This window comes from Eleginops maclovinus, chromosome 16, assembly GCF_036324505.1.
Source record: "Eleginops maclovinus isolate JMC-PN-2008 ecotype Puerto Natales chromosome 16, JC_Emac_rtc_rv5, whole genome shotgun sequence".
Taxonomy (NCBI): domain Eukaryota; kingdom Metazoa; phylum Chordata; class Actinopteri; order Perciformes; family Eleginopidae; genus Eleginops; species Eleginops maclovinus.
The window spans coordinates 9,004,848-9,022,639 of NC_086364.1; the positions used below are offsets into that span (position 1 = coordinate 9,004,848).

The 17,792-nt window shown below is 40.2% G+C and overlaps 1 protein-coding gene across 1 annotated transcript; it reads left to right on the plus strand.

Annotated features, from left to right (window-relative positions):
- Positions 1 to 514: 514 nt before the first annotated feature.
- On the plus strand, positions 515 to 17,709 carry cavin1a (caveolae associated protein 1a). Its single transcript, XM_063904787.1, has 2 exons — positions 515 to 1,313; positions 14,940 to 17,709. The coding sequence occupies exons 1-2, from the start codon at positions 789 to 791 to the stop codon at positions 15,699 to 15,701; spliced, it is 1,287 nt and encodes a 428-aa protein (XP_063760857.1). The 5' UTR covers positions 515 to 788; the 3' UTR covers positions 15,702 to 17,709.
- Positions 17,710 to 17,792: the final 83 nt, after the last annotated feature.

A 17,792-nucleotide genomic window follows, 5' to 3' on the forward strand; every position in this document is an offset into this window, starting at 1 on the left:
TAATAAAACAATATTAATTACATTATTAACTATATCAATAATAATAATAATAATAATAATAATAATAATAATAATAATAATAATAATAATAATAAAACAGTTTAAGCCACAGTTTGGCTCCTACAAGAATAATCAACAACATATAAGACATTATTGATAAATGTATGAAAATGTAGATGTGAGAATATCTCAAAACCAAGAATCAGATGTTAGAACACATGGAATATTGATATCAAACACAACAAACTACCCCAAACCACATGCATTTTCTAAAACAATCAGCTTTACTGACATGACGTATCGGGCAAGCACACAATTAGAGTTTGAACTTCATATTTTAATGATTCAGTGGTCTGAACTGATTGACAGTCTACATTTTATTGGAGTCTGGTACAGAAAGGCTGCCATGTGCTTGGGGACAGATTGGGTGGAGCCCATGGCAGCAGGGGGAGCTGGGGGCGGGTGTAAGAAGGGAAAACTTTGACTGGGTGGTTTCACAGGGAGCAGAGGCATTTGAGTCAGGGCACACATGCCTCAGCTGTGAGAGGCCCAACTCCCCTTGGCTGGCTGGCATCCCAGAACAGAGGCAGAGAGACACAGAGACAGAGGGTGAAGAGAAAGTTAAAGCATAAGAAGAGGCAAGTGTTTGAAAACGTTTTCTTAAAAAAAGAAGAAGAAAGGATAAGGGACTTGAGTTGTGTGTAGTGTGGCTCCTGCAGGTTGTGTTTCAGTAGCTTATTTTTATCTGTAGCCAGTGTGCAGGCGGTTTGCATTTGGAGTCGACAGCCATGGCGGATACAGGTGTCAAGAAGGAGCACACAGAAGAGCCTTATGATGACGACGACGAGGTAGCTCTGGTGAGCGCCGCCACAGAGCCGGCTGTAGACGATGATGATGATGATGATGAGGATGATGAGGATGATGATGCTTCTGAGGAGGTTGAACTGGAACTGGCCCCCGTACCTGGAGGCCAGACTGAAGCACAGATGAATGGTGTCATGGTCCTGTCTCTGCTCGACAAGATTATCGGCGTAGTAGATCAGATCCAGCAGACCCAGAATGGGCTGGAGGCCCGGCAGGGGGCAATGGAGAAATCAGTGTCAACCATCCAAGGGGAGCTGGCCAAGTTGTCCAAGAACCATGTCGGCACAACCCACACTGTCAACAAAATGCTGGATAAGGTACGCAAGGTCAGCGTCAACGTCAAGACAGTGAGAAACAACCTGGAGAAGCAGGCGGGCCAGATCAAGAAGCTGGAGAGCAACGAGACCGAGCTTCTCAAGAGACGCAACTTCAAAGTGCTCATCTACCAGGTGAATACTGAGTGCTGCAGTGTGTGAGCTTGATCTCTTACTATTTCCATTGCTTGGTGGATTAATAGCAAACCATCTTTCTTTGAGAATGTTCTGGTAATGCTGGCTGTTAAAGTTACACTCACAGTACATGTTAAGGGTGTGTGTTGCATTCCCAATGCAGCAAAGGAAAGTTGAGAGGGGAGTGTGAAATGCCCCTGAAAAGTGATCAAAACATCAGAGCAACCTTTTAACATCATCTCACCGGAGAGAGTCAAAGTCACACTGTTGCTTGAATTGACCCGTGTTAGTGGAAATATCCTGTAGTTTCTCAGTACAGTGCCTCTTTGGTTTCCATGACATACATGTCTGAATCACTTTTCCCTTAAACTTCAATGAGACTGCCGTGTTTAAGAAAAGAAAACAGACTACAGTACTGCAAGTACTATTTAGAAACTGTTACAAGGTTTGTATTCACGGTCAGTGAGAGGCGGTATCCTAATCAACTATGAGGGGAAATACTACTAGCTTTCATGGAAAAAACATTGCACATCGTGACCTATCCCACTCAAGGACTTCATGATTACCAAATGAAACTATATAAAGACTAGCAGTGTAAATAAAAAGGCCTATAAACACTGGCATGGAGGGCTACTTGAGACAGAACCAACGCCCCAGCTCGGAGGGCTCAAGAGAGCAGATAGTTGGCAGATCATGGCCATGTAAGATGAAGATGTAGTTTATATTATTAAGATTTCTCAGAAGTGGGACCCTCTAGTATTCACGCAATCAATCACGAACAAACCTGCACTTTAATACCTGAGAACACATGTAAGAGTATTAGGCTCTGGAGCATTTCTCAAACAGTTTGGACCATGAAGATGTTAAAAAGACAAATTGGTTGGAAATAAGATTGACGTGTGGGACTGACTGCTGTGAGCAACTCCTTTCTTTTTAAAAGCACATGGAGATGTCAAATGTCTGAAAATCTCTGAAGTAGTTAACTTGTGCACAAAACATCATAACCTTGAACCCTTTGGAAGCTGGAAAAGAAGAAGATTTCCTTTAAAATCATTAGCAACACTAAATCTGAGAGTTACTACTAGCAGGCAAACCGTTTCAGCTCCCCTTCCTGGGATGTCCACTATGGGAGTAGGTTACACTATTGGCATGCAGCAGAAATCCAATCATAGACACTAGTCTTTAATACATTACTCTGCAAAGCAGGTGCCCCCGCGGTTTGAGATACTGTCTATATGGCAAGCTCTTTTTTAACGGTATGCCAGTTAGACATTTTAATGTACAGCAATTAGCATGAGCCGAGCTGCAGATGTGTGCACCACTTTGTAATGTTAAGCCTTTTTTCTGTTTTCATTTTAGACTAAGCTTTGATTGTGCTTCAGCAGGCACAAATCATTCAAATTAATTTCCTGTCAGTGTTATGTAAAGTGCTACTATCGACGTCTATACTGGTCACAGTTATGTTTGAAAGCGGTTGTATGAGCTGTTGCTTCCATGTTGCAGTAGCTGTTTTCAGCTTCGACAATCTGATCTATTTTTGCCAGAAGATGGCTGCACCGTGTCCCGTTTAATTAACAAACATATACCGGTCAGGAATTGGCAGCACTGTAAATCAACACTGGCTCTCAGTCAACTTTCAACACTTTGCTGCGTTACTGTTTGTGTGTTAATGTGTAAGGATGAGATCAGGGTCAGGGTTAAGGTTAGGCATGAGGAGGTTAAGGTGGATGTTCTGGTAAACGTCCCTGGCAGTCAGAAAGCTAGTGCACTGTCCTCACAAGTAATGTAATATCAATTATGTGTGCGTGTGTATGTGACCATTCCTCACCAATATTGCCTTTCACTTTCAGTGTCAATGTCAAGAGAGGCTAGAATTTGATAAGACAAGTGAAACATTTTCAGAGCGTTACCTTTGCTGTTTATGATCCGTCTTTTTACTCAGTAAATTTAGCTTTGACTTCAGGTGCTGTTATATTCTCTCCTGTCAGTCTGTCTCTGCACTCTGAGAATAGCCACATACTTCAGGATTTTTAGCCTGGAAAGACTTTGACAGTGATGCTTTATAATTAAACCTGCAATGATGGTTGCACGCAGGATCCCCCGGCAACAGCAGGGTGTGGTGACGAAGACATATCAACCAAATGTGCATTGCATATCAGCTGTGGTGGAACAACTATCTTAAACTAAAGTAAAAGTACTGTTCAAAAATGCTCAGATTAATTCCTTAAAAAAATATTCTGGAAGTACCCAAAGTGAAGGTATATATTCTGAATATATCGTATTCTTGGATTACAATCATTTATGCATCAAGTTTATCTTCTTGCATGTACTTTATATACTGCTTGGTAGCTTGTATGGTAATGTATAATAATTCAGTACATCAGTAGTTGACTGCATTAACAGTACTTGGTAACATTTCACCAATACATCTCACATAATACATTTTAATTTGATCTTGGTCTATCTATTTACTTTTAAGTGATTCTTAATTGATGGTGTAACTGGGGTAAGCAAAGAACATCCTCATTGCAAACAAACTAAAATATATATTCATTTTATGCAAGATAGTTTTCCATTTGTATGGCTTACAATTTGAAGTGTAAGGCCCCGGTATTAATATATGCGATCCCATCACAAGTGGACAACTCTAAGTACAGGTGTGAATGCAGTGAAAATGCACTGAGGACGCATTGAAATTCTGATCGCTCGGACCACCTCTGAATGTGGTCTGAGCCAAAAATGACCCCATTTTTACACTGTGTACAAATATATCCTGGGCCTGGTTGTTACTCTGAACTTTAGAACAATATTTATATCCTCTGCTGCCGTGCTTCACTGAGTGCAGGTTATGGGCCCGCAAACAAGAAGGTGAATGATAAGAGAGCGAAGTGAATGCAACATTGCCAATAGCTCTTGTCACGTTCATGCAGTTCCCAACGGTTGTAATTTTTTTTAATGAAAACTCAACTCCTGATATACGTGTTTAAATGCATTTAGACTTGTGAAATGAGATCCGGGTGATCACAACTGCTCACTCGAGATGTATTCTGAGGCCAGGTGTGAACTGACAGACGTAGAGCTACCCTCTCATGACTGGTTTACACAGGACACATGTTAATGCCATGTCTGAACAGGATCTATACACATTTGCTTCCTCATTAGGGGGCATCTTTCTGCAGTTTTAAAATAACGAACCATAACTAGAAGTGACCTTGCAGCAGCTGAGGGTCTTCCTGCTGCACACGGCACCCAAGCCTGTCATCAAAGCTCCGCGGCTCACAAATGGTCAACGAATCAATGCAGCGTGCTTTCTCACACACACACACACACACACACACACACACACACACACACACACACACACACACACACACACACACACACACACACACACACACACACACACACACACACACACACACACACACACACACCTTGCGTCTCTCTGCTCTGACAGTATTGCTGTCTCTTATAGACCAATTGTCTTTCCGTTTTAAAATAGTGTATTGCTTTGTTTCCCGTTGTCTCATACCACCAGTTAATTCACTTGATTAGTTCAGCCTCACAAGTCTAATTTAGTGTTGGGGTTTTTTCTAACATCAACAGCTGTCCGGAAATTAACCTAATCTAATAAGACCCAAGCTTTTTAGAGATAGTATTGTGTCTTTCTCAATGAAGCCTCATGATGGTTGTTAAATAATGATTGTAAAGGTCCCGTTAAAAGTGCAACTGTTTCTTTAGCAACTCATATTAAATCAATAAGAATGTTTTTATTCTCTTTTCAAACAGCTAAAGTCATAAGCCTCCAGTTCAAATAATTAACATCTTTCGAAAATCACAAACTCCTTCTCTGCTGTATGGGTAGAAAAAACCAAGATGCTATCCTTGTGGTGATAAGGGACGTCACAACACCTGATATGTAGATACCAATACAAGGGAATTACACTGTTCTCAATACCAATTTCAGGGACCCCAAGCCAAGTCCCTCTAGACTTCGCCACCACTGCCCTTATAACATAATTTACTTTAACACACACTAAATATTATAGTTTGCATACACGTTTTGGGATCATCTTCAGTTTTGATTTTGTGGCATCAAATAATGTTGAATTAGGTGGCATCACCAGAGTCTGCGGCCAAAGGGTTTTTCCAACTTGCTGTTTTGCGGAATACCTGATATTGATGTACTAACCCCTTTGATTTCATCACAACTAAACAAAAAGCACATGTTTACATGTGGTAAAATTACCTATGTGAGGCTCGTTTTTGTTTGTTTGACAGGAGGACATGTTTGCTTTTTTTAGATACTGTGACTCAGCCCATCAGGATTGTGTGTTTCAAAATGCCCACTATTTAATTATGCGGATTAATCCGGTTTATGTAATGCAATAGTGTATGTCCATTAGAGTGTCAGACAGAACTGATGTGCGTCTGGAATGAGGGTGTGTTTGGCTGCAGCTCAAAGACAGTGATAGCCATGTGATCAGCTCTATCATGAAGCTGTAAGTCTTCTCAGTTACAGTCTACTTATTCCAGACCAACCCAACGGAGATCGGATCGCAGCCAAAAAGTCTTGCCATCAGCCCCAGCCCCACTTATTTTAATAGCCTTTAATGTTTCCCCGACTATGTGACATCTCTGTTCTAATTTCCCAAGGCAAAATAATCCAGTCAAGTTTTTCTTTGGCCAATTAATTCCAAGTATTTGAGAGGGGGCTGCTATGAATCACTTAGTGAACCCCTTGTAAGCAACAGAAACTGACCACACCAAAAAGCACTAAGTTGGTGTTGTGATTCATTCCGTTGGCATCTCTCTGCCTCTGCCAAGATACCCACTTGTTCTGCTCCCTCCTTCTCAGTTTCTCTCTCACTATCAATTTAGCCCCCTCCTACTCCAACTCTAGACATGTAATCCAGAACCAAGGGCACATCTCATTCAGTAGTTGCTCCAGCATTTGTGTACTATGTTCTTCTCTTCAGTGTCTCCTCTGTGTCCCTTTTTCCTGCGGCCCTCCTCTTCCTCAGGCTTGTGGAAAGATATCTGGCAGGCTGCAAGGATATGGAGTACATGACCAACACATTCACATTAAAAGTGTTTACTACTAGCAAAAAGAAAAACATAAACTAATACCAGCCAGAATTTAAAGACAGTTATTTAAATTTGGTTAAGTTTAACATTTTCATTTGTTCACCACTATCGTGCCTGTGTGCTAAATATGAGGCTACATCCATCAACCTTTTAGCTTGTTGGCACAAAGACTGGAAATGTGGAAACTGTTTGCCTGTCTCTGTCCAAAGTGACACAGTCTGTCCACCAGCATCTCTTCATTGACCTCAACCTCGTGGTTGCCATCTTGAGATTGTTAGGTAACAAGAGGAAACTCCAGGAAGTAACTGCGTCCTGTCAAAAAAATAACCAAGCAGCTGGTGGTTTTTCCTCTTGTTATTGTAAGGATTAAACAAACAATGTATACAGGTTTGAGCTAAGAGAGCGGAGCTTCATATCTTCCACACCGATGTGAGAGTCGTTCTCATGTAACTCTAATCCAGAAAGCATTCAAGTGCATTTCCCAAAATGTCTAACTATTCTTTTAGAGTCAAGTTTGTCTTCCTTTGCTTATCTTTACCTATCATCATCTTTGTTTTAACCAACAATATCGTAAAACGAGAGCTGTTTCCCTTGACCTGATTTTCCAAATCTAGATCTTGTAACACTCTGATCTCTCTCTTTCTCTGGCACATACTCTACGTTTGTTCATCACAGCCCCATGCATTTAAAAAACATTGTCAGTGTATGCATACATAAAATCATTCACTTTCTGCTTAACAACATCCAAATCTTGTCATGACCTAACTTGAGCATTAAGTACAACTTAAATCAAATCATGTGAATGAGCCATAATTCTCAGTTTATCAGTTATCGGCACACATTTCCTTGTTCAAACACAAGTTTGATGCTATAACGAGACCGTTTTAACATTCAGTTTCATGTTAAAAAACAAGGTATGACATTATAGAGCTACATTTGACATGTTCCAGGTTTAATTTTATAACAGGATACGTACAGTACATTTGCACTCTGTTCTGCTTTATCAGATTGAGTGTACAACATTGAGATACAGTATAGGAGGAGGATTTGCTGATATTATCTTCCCTCTGCCATGAGGATATACAGTTTGTACAGCAGAAACATGATCACTACTATTCCAGAGCATGTACTGTATATACCTTGTTGAGTTATTTAGGGATACCAATATATATGTTGTACTTGCTTATCAGCTTATTCTGCTTTGAAACACCCCATAGATAGTGTGTACTGTACACGTGTGCAGACATGTGTGCCGCTCCTTTCACTTTAAATCCGTCCAGATGTTTGTGAGCGGTTTGGTTCCACAAGAGGACACTGATCTGATCTCAGGCCCAGCTGCCTTCCTGTCTCACCAAACATCCCCATCCCATAGCTGCAGACAGGATTCACCAGCTGGGAGACTGATCAGGTCACCCCTCCATTGAACAGTCGTAGCTATCGTCCAACGTCTTGGCCGGCTAACAGAAATGTGTCCTCATTCCACATCACAACTCAGAGCAAGCTGATGACACCCTCCATGCTGTTTATCCAAAGATTTGTAGGCACACCCTTCACCTACAAGGCCACAGCCAAAATAAAAAGTTTGCCAAAATATCTGAGTTGGTGTATTAAAGTAACCCGCTATCTGCTGTGGATTATAAATACACCACCAGCAATGGAGTCTTGTTTCATTGAGTAAGTCTGAATTTAGCAATAAGCAGAACCAACTGATTAATTTTTGGCATCTAGTTTTTGCTTATTTGGTTGAAGTGCTTGTTTTTGAAACCTTAGTTATTCTGTCCATACTGTGTTTGTGTGTTCTTTTTGCCATCAACTTAATATATTTCCCTCATTAAAAAAAATAAAACACAAATCTACCCTGGAAATTTCCACTTAAAAACTTTTATTTAAATTTTTTAATATCCAAAAAGTTGTTGTTGAAGCAGCATCTGCACATTCACTATGAATAGAAATATCTTTTTTTGCTGTAACGTAAGATGTTGCGTGTGAATGCAAAGTGTGGCATGTCCAAAACTTTAGTATGAAGTGCCGCAGTCAGGTATATTTTTCACTGCTGCTGTTCTTGTCACTGATATGTGAGTTATAGGCCGTCAGGGAGTGCGTGCCACGTTGTTGGTTCCTTTGGGATTAGATTTTGCATGCACATAGATGTTTAGGATTATTAATATATAAATAGAGAAAGTGTACTTTAATTATGTCAGGCGCAAACTGAGAAAAGTGCACTATAGTCTGATTTATTTCCTATCTTCTTTAAACGCACCATTTTGTTTGTAGACTTCGCACTTTTTCACAGAGAAGGACGTTTTTAAAACAGCACGGCTGCCATGATATGTTATTAAAAAAAAGTGCAGAACTCAAAACTTGTGCATTTTCTTCCATCTTTAACATCCCAGTGGTGTTATTCAGAAAACACAAACAACTGCCCGTTTTAGAACAAAGCAAAGCACTGTGGGTGCTTGCCTTCCATCTACCCACAAGTGTTATTTTCCAGGAGTTATTGGCCATTAATCTTTAATCGGGTTCATGTAATTCATTTGTTATAGTTTCCTGTAGCTAGTAAGGTTTTCATGTTGGCAGCTTCTCATTGCCCTCACTTGATCAACATTATCCTGTTAAGTGCCAATATGAACAGTGAATAAATGCAATTTATTTAATTAAAAGATGGAAACAATTAAAACATCTTCATTCTAGCTGCAGCAACTCATGCTGTGCTTTAACCAGTTCCAATCTTCAAGCCAGATGAATGGACATTTTGAAGGGAGTTGTTAATTTGGCTGAATAATGTGTCAATGTGGATGGCACCTTGACAGAGAAAGGGATAGTTATATAATAAATTCCAGGACTGTATCTGCCAGTGCACACAGAGGCGTTAATGGAGAATACATTTCCATCTTTGCATGCAACTAACCCTGAGATTCCAGTGGCCTCAGAGTCATGCATGTGGATAGGCTGAGCTGTGTAAAAGGGCTTCCCTCCTCCTGGTCCATGTGTATGAAATCACAAATCACTGTGACAGAAAAACCAAGGAACTCCCTTCCTGTGTATGTGCACGGTAACATGACATCGCCATGTTGGCTACAAGTTAATACAGAGCTCCCTCTTGTCTAAAGACTGAGTGGGGCTGGTTGTTTATTATTTCCATTAGCCACAGGAGGCTTAAAGATGGCACCATAGTGTGTTATTCTAAAAGGAAAAAGAGACAGAATTTGCATCGTACCCTCTGTCATAAGAGTCCAAAATGCCTGAGGGAGCAGGCGGCTTGACCAGTCCTCTGTGAATTGTTTGAGCCTTATTTAGGAGAGCGTGTGTGGGAGGCATCAATATAAATGTCCAAGGTACATTAACATCCTTATTTAGCCCCCAACAACTCTTCAGGGATCAAGGCAATGTGATTCAGGCCTCTACAGAAATGGCTCTTACACACCAAGCTCCACCTCTGTTTCATGTCAATCTGTGGTTTGGCCTTCTGCCTTCATGGGTCAGGGATATCACTCATTGTGATAGCAGAGTGCACAGCTGCAGGGACTGGACAGGATCAGACAGCTGCTCCTGTGACTCACTAGAGAGGCCTTTCTTCATGTTTCTGAGGGGGTGTGTGTTTATAAGCGTTGCTGAATGTCTGCATGCACGGAGGGGAATCAAGATTGCGAATGTTAATGGAAAACCTCATCCCCTGAAATGACCATTTGTGTATGATTTTAAAGCGGCATTTCACAACCTATATCAAGACACACTTTACTAACTATCACACAGTAAGTACAATTTAATACAAGTCATATGTATCCAATATCAAGTCACAAGCTCAGTACTTTCCAAATAGATGCATTTTCTATAAAACCTTTTTAACCTTTTAAAATTCTTCCCCTAAACAATCTCACTCTTACATATTGGTATAGTCTTATTAAAGGGAAGCTATGGTAGAAATACAGATTCTAATTTAAATGTAAGGATAATATAATACAATAATTCTAAATGTAGAATTGTTAAATTGTTGTTAAAATTACAACATTAACACATACAATGTATTTAAGGTGGCAGTTAACAGATCTTTCTCTTCATACCATTGTTTTAAAATATTTTCATGTAAAAATCCCTTTTGGTTGCAATTTTTAAACAGACAATCTGGCTTGTAATAGTCCTTTGCAACCATTTAATCTTGTCAGTAATTCTATTAATGGCTGACACAATTATGGGTAAAAACATTTTAATAAGTAAGTATATTGGACTAGGAGGAACAGTGTAGGTCTTGTAACAGCAGATAGAGAAAGAGAGGGGGGGTAGAGAAAAGTGAGCAGCTTTATTCAGGGCTGCTGTGGTCTCTGCGTTGCGCTGATTAAGAACCACTGTTTGCTCTGTCGTCCATGGTAACAGTCGGTGGTTAAATTATCGCAGAGCCCCCCTATGAGTCAGACATAGAACATTCTGCTCACATTGTTTAGACACTAAAAAGGCTTTGCTGCTGTTACATGAACACCTTCAATTCGAGATCTAGTTTCAGGATTACAGAATACAGAACATTCTGGTCTGATCTTTAATTGAACTAAAATAGGCATACTTGTTCCTGATAGATTGTAGTCTTTGTTGTTTACCAGAATCCTATTTCCTCTTTCTAATTGCATCTCGTGTGTCATGCTTCATTCTGAGAGGTGGGTCAGGCAGTTGTTGACTTGTCTGAGCTAATCAAACACACACACACACACACACACACACACACACACACACACACACACACACACACACACACACACACACACACACACACACACACACACACACACACACACACACACACACACTCCAACAGGGAGAATTCCCACTTCTTCTAGCCAACTTTTCCATGAGCTATGATCCACGACACATTCAAAGGAAAGTAACACCAGCAACAGACCTCCTCATTGAGGAGAGCACACATACACTCAGTGTCCATTCCCCGGGCACCTGTCAGTAAACACACACAGAGTGCCGACTTTTCCATTACTGCTAAGTGGGAGGAGAGTGGAAGGTAACGCAGAGACACTAATGGACTTCTCACCTCTTCACTGAAGCTCCCAGTCTCCTGTTTTGTGATCGAGCAGGGAAACCCAAACAGGGTCAACTGACATCTCAAGTTCCACAGATTCAGTACCCTGAGACAAGTCTTAAGAATGTAAATGAGAAAATGTTTAGGAATGCAATAACCTCAGTGTTTCAGGGCCTAATAAAGAATGATTTAAAAATGACTGTGGTAGAGCTGTACTGATCAATTGGCTGATATGGAGTAATGGTAAATGGACTGTGCTTATATAGCGCTTTATCAGGTCTTTACGACCCCTCAAAGCCCTTCGCATTTGAGCCATTCACCCATTAACACCTTATTCATGGAAGCTAACATTCATACACATTCACACACCGTTTGCCATCGGGAGACACTCAGGGTTTATATATATAAGTAGCTATATTTCCCAAGGATACATCCACATGTTGACTGCACAGGCTGGGATCAAAGTTCACTTTATTGTCAAAGTTTCCACATGTGTTATACATACAGAAAATTGAAATACCGTTTCTGGCTGTCCCACAGTGCAAATATAAACAAGAACATAAAACATAAAAAGATCGACTTAAAGACCATAAAAGTCATCCTTTGCCATATAGTATAGTGTGTGTCATTTTCCATACATTTTAAGTTAGAAGAAGTTTCCATGAAACAACATGAGTAGGTTGGGCAGTGATGGTCTCGATTCAGCGTTACATACAGACGCTTTATTGAGTTATGGTGCTGATGTGGTCTTGGATCACGTTGCAGTTTCCCTGTGCTGTATGACCTCAGCTGTTCCCAGGATGCCAAGCAGTGCTGCTTTTTCCATTGGCTGCAGACACTTCCTGTTTAAGCTTCAGAAGTGCTTATGAAAAGTGTTCACAGAAAGGCTTCATGGAAAAATGTGTTTTTGCATTTCTTTTTTTGAGGAATTGCATACACTTGACCGTCTGAATACTCTTTAAGGCATTTATTTGTACACAGAGTATGAGGGCATTTTTACTTCAATAACACAATAGATGCACCTATATCTATATTTTTAAATGTAATCTGAACATCCTTGTTTTACATTTTAGCCTGCTGGTCAAACCAGTTTTGCTACGGATGTATGAGGTCAGCTTTTCAGTTATTTTTCTGTATTAAATGATGCTGTGAAAGTGTTTTATTTGTGCAATTTAATCTTAATTAAATTCTGGTAGAATTTGCTGAACTTGCCTATTTGTCCTATTTATCTCAAGTTGTCATATTACAAAGTTCTGACTCAATCTATGGAAAATGATTGTGGTGGGGTTATGTGCTAATGCATTTAAAGATATCTCTCATTAATGTTATTATTGCCACTCAGACTCACTTTGCTCAGCAGGTGCAGTTGTTAGTATAGTTTTACTGTAACAAACTAATGTTGGGGTATTGTTGTAGAGATGTCAGCTGTTTATCCTGCTTAACTTCACCACCCACCAGGGACAACATGAGCAGGTGGTTGCTATGGTGACACTGCGCTGTGTTGATCTGTTGTCGTGCGAGAGAGTAGGGTGTTGTGTGTTAGGGGAGGGGGTTGTCAGGAGGACTCCGCAGTGGCCGGTAGCCAGAGAATGGTAGATTGAATCCAGAGAGAGGAAAAGGCCAGCCCAAAATAAACCCATACAGAGCGGGTCGACACACCCTACACGGCTCCAGATAAGGACGCAATGTCCATTTAATGATAGGATCATATGGCAATATTTGAACTGCCCAGGGAGATGTGGCGATCACGTGATCTGACAGGTGTTTATCTGTCAGAAGTTTAGTATCGGCATTCAAATCTAACTCTGAATAAGTTACTAATAATCTTAAGCTATATAACACACCTTCTTAAGTAATTTGTTGATTTTTTTTTTTGACCAACTAAGACATGTCTCAATATACTGTATGTCTTCACACTCCCTTACATCCTGCTCTTAGGTGCCACCTCCTCATGTGTTGCCCCATCAGTCTGCTGTGCTGTGAATGTGTTTCAGGTGTTTCTGCAGGAGATCCAGTTCGCATGTTGCAGCAGGCCGACAACCACAAAGAATAGACAATCTTTTTTCTCTCAAATCATCACGAATACATTCGGCCAAATCTTCCTCCAGTTTAAGGCTGAAATTCAGATTTTAAAACGTCTACTATAACATGAAAAATGTAATTCATAAAGAGAGGCATTAATCGAAGCATGCTCTCTTTTTGAAAATATACATAAAAAATACACTTAATTCTAAAAATGTCCTGTGTGAAATATCATGGTTTGAAAAAAATGTGTACAATTATACAAAACTAACTTTTTGGCCTTTCTCAAACCCTTACTGGTCTTACCCTTGTTCATTTTATGCCGCAAGCATCTGCAGTCAGAAGGCCTGGTGACTTACTTTATTCATACATTACAGTGTAACACAACTGCTTGTATCTACTGTACAAAGGCAGAGATCATGGTGGGTCCTCGAATCCATCCTGTGTCACAGACAAGCTGTTAGGGGGTTAGCATTGTTAGCATAGTACTGCTTCTCCCTGTGTGGACATTTAGTGCCACACTGACAGTGTCCTGCCAAACAACATGCAAATATGGTTGCTGCAGTACTGATTGATTAACAGCTGTCCCCAGTAGTAACTCTGTATGCTCTGTTTTGCCAGTAAAAGACTAGAAAGGAAGTATAGGTGTACACCGACCAAAAGGTTAAATATTTTAGTGCAACTAAGCTGTATTGCTGTAAGGAGGACCTATAAGTGTAGACCCCTATTTCTGGGTTAACAGAGATATATTTTGACCAAGTGTGAACTGCTGCACTGCTTTGCTGTACATTATATGGTTAAAGTGAAACTGTACTAAGCACAGTGTCATTCCAGTGATGCAAAGGCAAAACTATAAATGATAGTACATTTTAGCGATGGAAGTGTGTAGGTTCTTATATTTAAAGAGACATTATGTTCTGAATGTAAAGGCAGGATATACACCTGCGGTCAGTGGGAACAGCCTTTTGGCTTTGGTTTCAGTATGCCTGTGAAGTTGCAGTTTCTCTTAAGCCACATAGATTTATAACTGTTTCAGTGCTGTGGTAAACATGGGCGCACATCAGACTATGTTCTTATATTAAGACTTGAAGTGTAAAATGTCTGGCTGCAGCTAAATTGGCACTTGAATGTTGGCATATGGCTGGCACCACTAGATGGCAGTCTACACTAGCTACAAGCTGTGAAATGTGTGTACTGAATGTGTGAATGACACTTGAATTTGTCAAGCATAATGTTCCTGTATTTTCAAATTCATTTTTTACCCAAAAGCAATTCAATTTACTTTCTTAGCCTTATTTTCATGTGACATATTAAATTAAGTGCCATAATTTACATGATCATACAATACAATTAGCATAGCACCATAGCACCATTCCTGATAACATTCTAGTAAATGTCAAATTGAAAATGAGACACAATACACATTGTGATTTTTTAATGCAATGCTTCTGCGGCTTGATAGTTTTAATTTCTTCTAATCTCTTTTGCTCTCTTAGGACAAAGTGAAGCCTCCCAAGCCAACCAAATCCAAGACTGCAGAGACCGTGGTTGAAAGCACCGCCGTGGAGGGCCTTGAGCCAATATCTGAGGGACAGGAGGAAGTTCAAGGCAATCTCAACTCCGATGAAGAGGTGGAGATTGAGGAGATCATCGAGGAGTCTCGCACCAAGCGCCTCCAACGCACCACCAAGCAGCAAGTGGACAACATAAAGAAAGCCTTTTCCAAAGAGAAAATGGAGAAAACCAAAATAAAGACAAAGGAGAACATGGAGAAGACCAGGCAGAGAACCCGCGAGAACCTGGAGAAAACAAGACAGAGAACCCGTGACAAAATGGAGAAAACCAAGCACAGCCTGGAGCAGAAGATGGGCCAGCTCGGGACCCGCATGACCCCCAACATGGAGCGCAGGGCAAAGATGAAGAGCTCTAAAGAGAAGGCGAAGAAGTCCCTCAATCCCGACCACAAGGTCTACGCTCGCTCCAAGACAACCGTGTACCGCGTGCCGCCCTTCACCTTCCATGTGAAGAAGTTCCGAGAAGGAATGGAGGAGGTGGTGCAAAACACAGAGATGGATGAAGCTGCCGACGGTGAAGGAGAGCCAGGGGGAGAGGAGAATGGGCTGGGGGTGCACGTGGAGGTGGAGGAAGGGCAGCTGGTTATGGTAGACAGCCCAGAGATGGAGGCTCTGTTGGAGGTGACTGAGGACTCTCAGCTGGTCAGGGTGGAGCCAGATCACCCAAAGGTCCAAACCGAGTAGAGTATCCCAGCTCTGTCTCCTATGAAGGAGGAAATTAAAGGATGAGGAGGGGAACGGAGTCTAATCATAAGGACACAATATTAGTCGTGGGGACTTTATAGACGTGATCACAATCTATGATATCTTTCTTGATTTCTGTACTCTCTTTATTTTACCCAACATGGATAATTTCATATTTGCTCTTCTTTAGCATACAGGTAGCGAAAAAACAAAAAAAGGCTAGCTTTTTAAAACATGGTGCAGGCTGAATGGTTGTGTATGTTAAGGCTAATTGCTGTTTGTTGTGGTTTTGATCATTTGAGTGGATTTAAGAATAAAAAGATATAAATAGTCTTTACTATTGACGATGTAATGTATAACCTAATATTTGCCATGTATGATGTGCACATTTGTAGGTAACAGGAAGTTGTTGGCAGGATTGATGCTTAAACGATGGTTTCAGAGTTGTAGTGTGCAAGAGTGAAACAAAAAAGAAAACCTGTAGGCAAGGTGTTGATCTACAGAGAAAAATAAAGAACTGAGGAGGCAGGAATAGAGAACATCTTTTCCTCAGCTAAAGAGTTTACAAAACAATCCTTATCTGCAAAAAGAATTAAGACATATAGGTTATTAACTACCTATCACACATGTTTTAGTAAAATATTAATTACAAATGTAATCATTTAAATTTCTTTAAATGAAATACTCAAACTGCTTTCAATAAAGTATAGATTGTAGCCTTTTTTATCTTTACAATGCATGCATGTACCAATTTACCATATAGCCCTGCAAACTGGATTATAACAACAACTCTGTCGCCAATGGTCACAGCTCATCACAGTACATTTGCAGATCCCTAGCACATGTATAAAGGTAATTGCAGGCAGAAAAGAATTATAGCGTGAAAAGCAAGATGACAGTTTAATGAAATGTGGAAATCCAAATGTCACCCTAAATGAATGGAGAAAGCACAGACAAGCTATTCTGAATGGCAAGGTACTTCAATAAATGTCAGAGAAAATCTTGTCAACAAACAGGTTTGCAGAGACCAGGTGCAATGTTGTGGATCAGTGATTTCGACACTGATGAATAAACCTGCATCTTTGTACAAGTTAGAAAAAACTTTGTTTTTTTAAGTAGAGGAAGCTAAAATAATTGAATTGTGAATATTCAATGTCTGAAGTAAACTGGCAAAGCCAGTGTTCCATCATTGCACTTTTGACCATGTACGGCAAGCACACAGTGCTCCAGACAAAGAGAAGGTGAATGCATGGCTTCCATTTTCATCCCTAGAAGCTCTGTGATCTTGATGTGGTGCAGACATGCAGAAGCCCACTGTGTAGCATGGAGAACCATTAAAATAATCAATGGGCGGGGGAATTCAATTAAGCAGAGTGCTCTCTCTGAGCACTGAGCAGGGTAGAGAACAGGGAGAGGAACAAAGAAAAAGTGTGTGTGTGTGTGTGTGTGTGTGTGTGTGTGTGTGTGTGTGTGTGTGTGTGTGTGTGTGTGTGTGTGTGTGTGTGTGTGTGTGTGTGTGTGTGTGTGTGTGTCTGTGTCTGTGTGTGTTTGTGTGATTGTGAAGAGTAAGTCGATACTATATACCCAATACCATTGGTGAAACTCCAAGTCAATGTGAGCATCAAGTTCACATTTCAAAGAAGCAAAGAAATCAATTACAGGCCTCTGACATCACATATTACATTATAACTATTAACATTTTATATATAATTAAATGTCTGTAGTGATTAATTACAAAACGATTGACATTGTTTTTGCACAGCAAACATTAAACACTTGTAAGATATTGGTCCCTTTTTTAAAAAAGTTTGTTTTTGCCACCATGTATAAAATTCCTGTTTTGACCTACTGGTTATTAAATAACTGAACCAGCCTGCTATGAGGGCGAGGTAGGTAATGAACAACTTATACAGAGAAATTGTTATTTCAAAACATCCTGTTAAACAATGTGACACACTGCTATCTTGATGTTTTTAATTCATACCCAAATAAAGAAGCTTGCCATTTATTTTGTGTTTGAGTTCTCTTTTGCCACTTCAATTTTAATAAAAGCTTACTATATAACATATACTTCATGTTATTTTCCCCCCA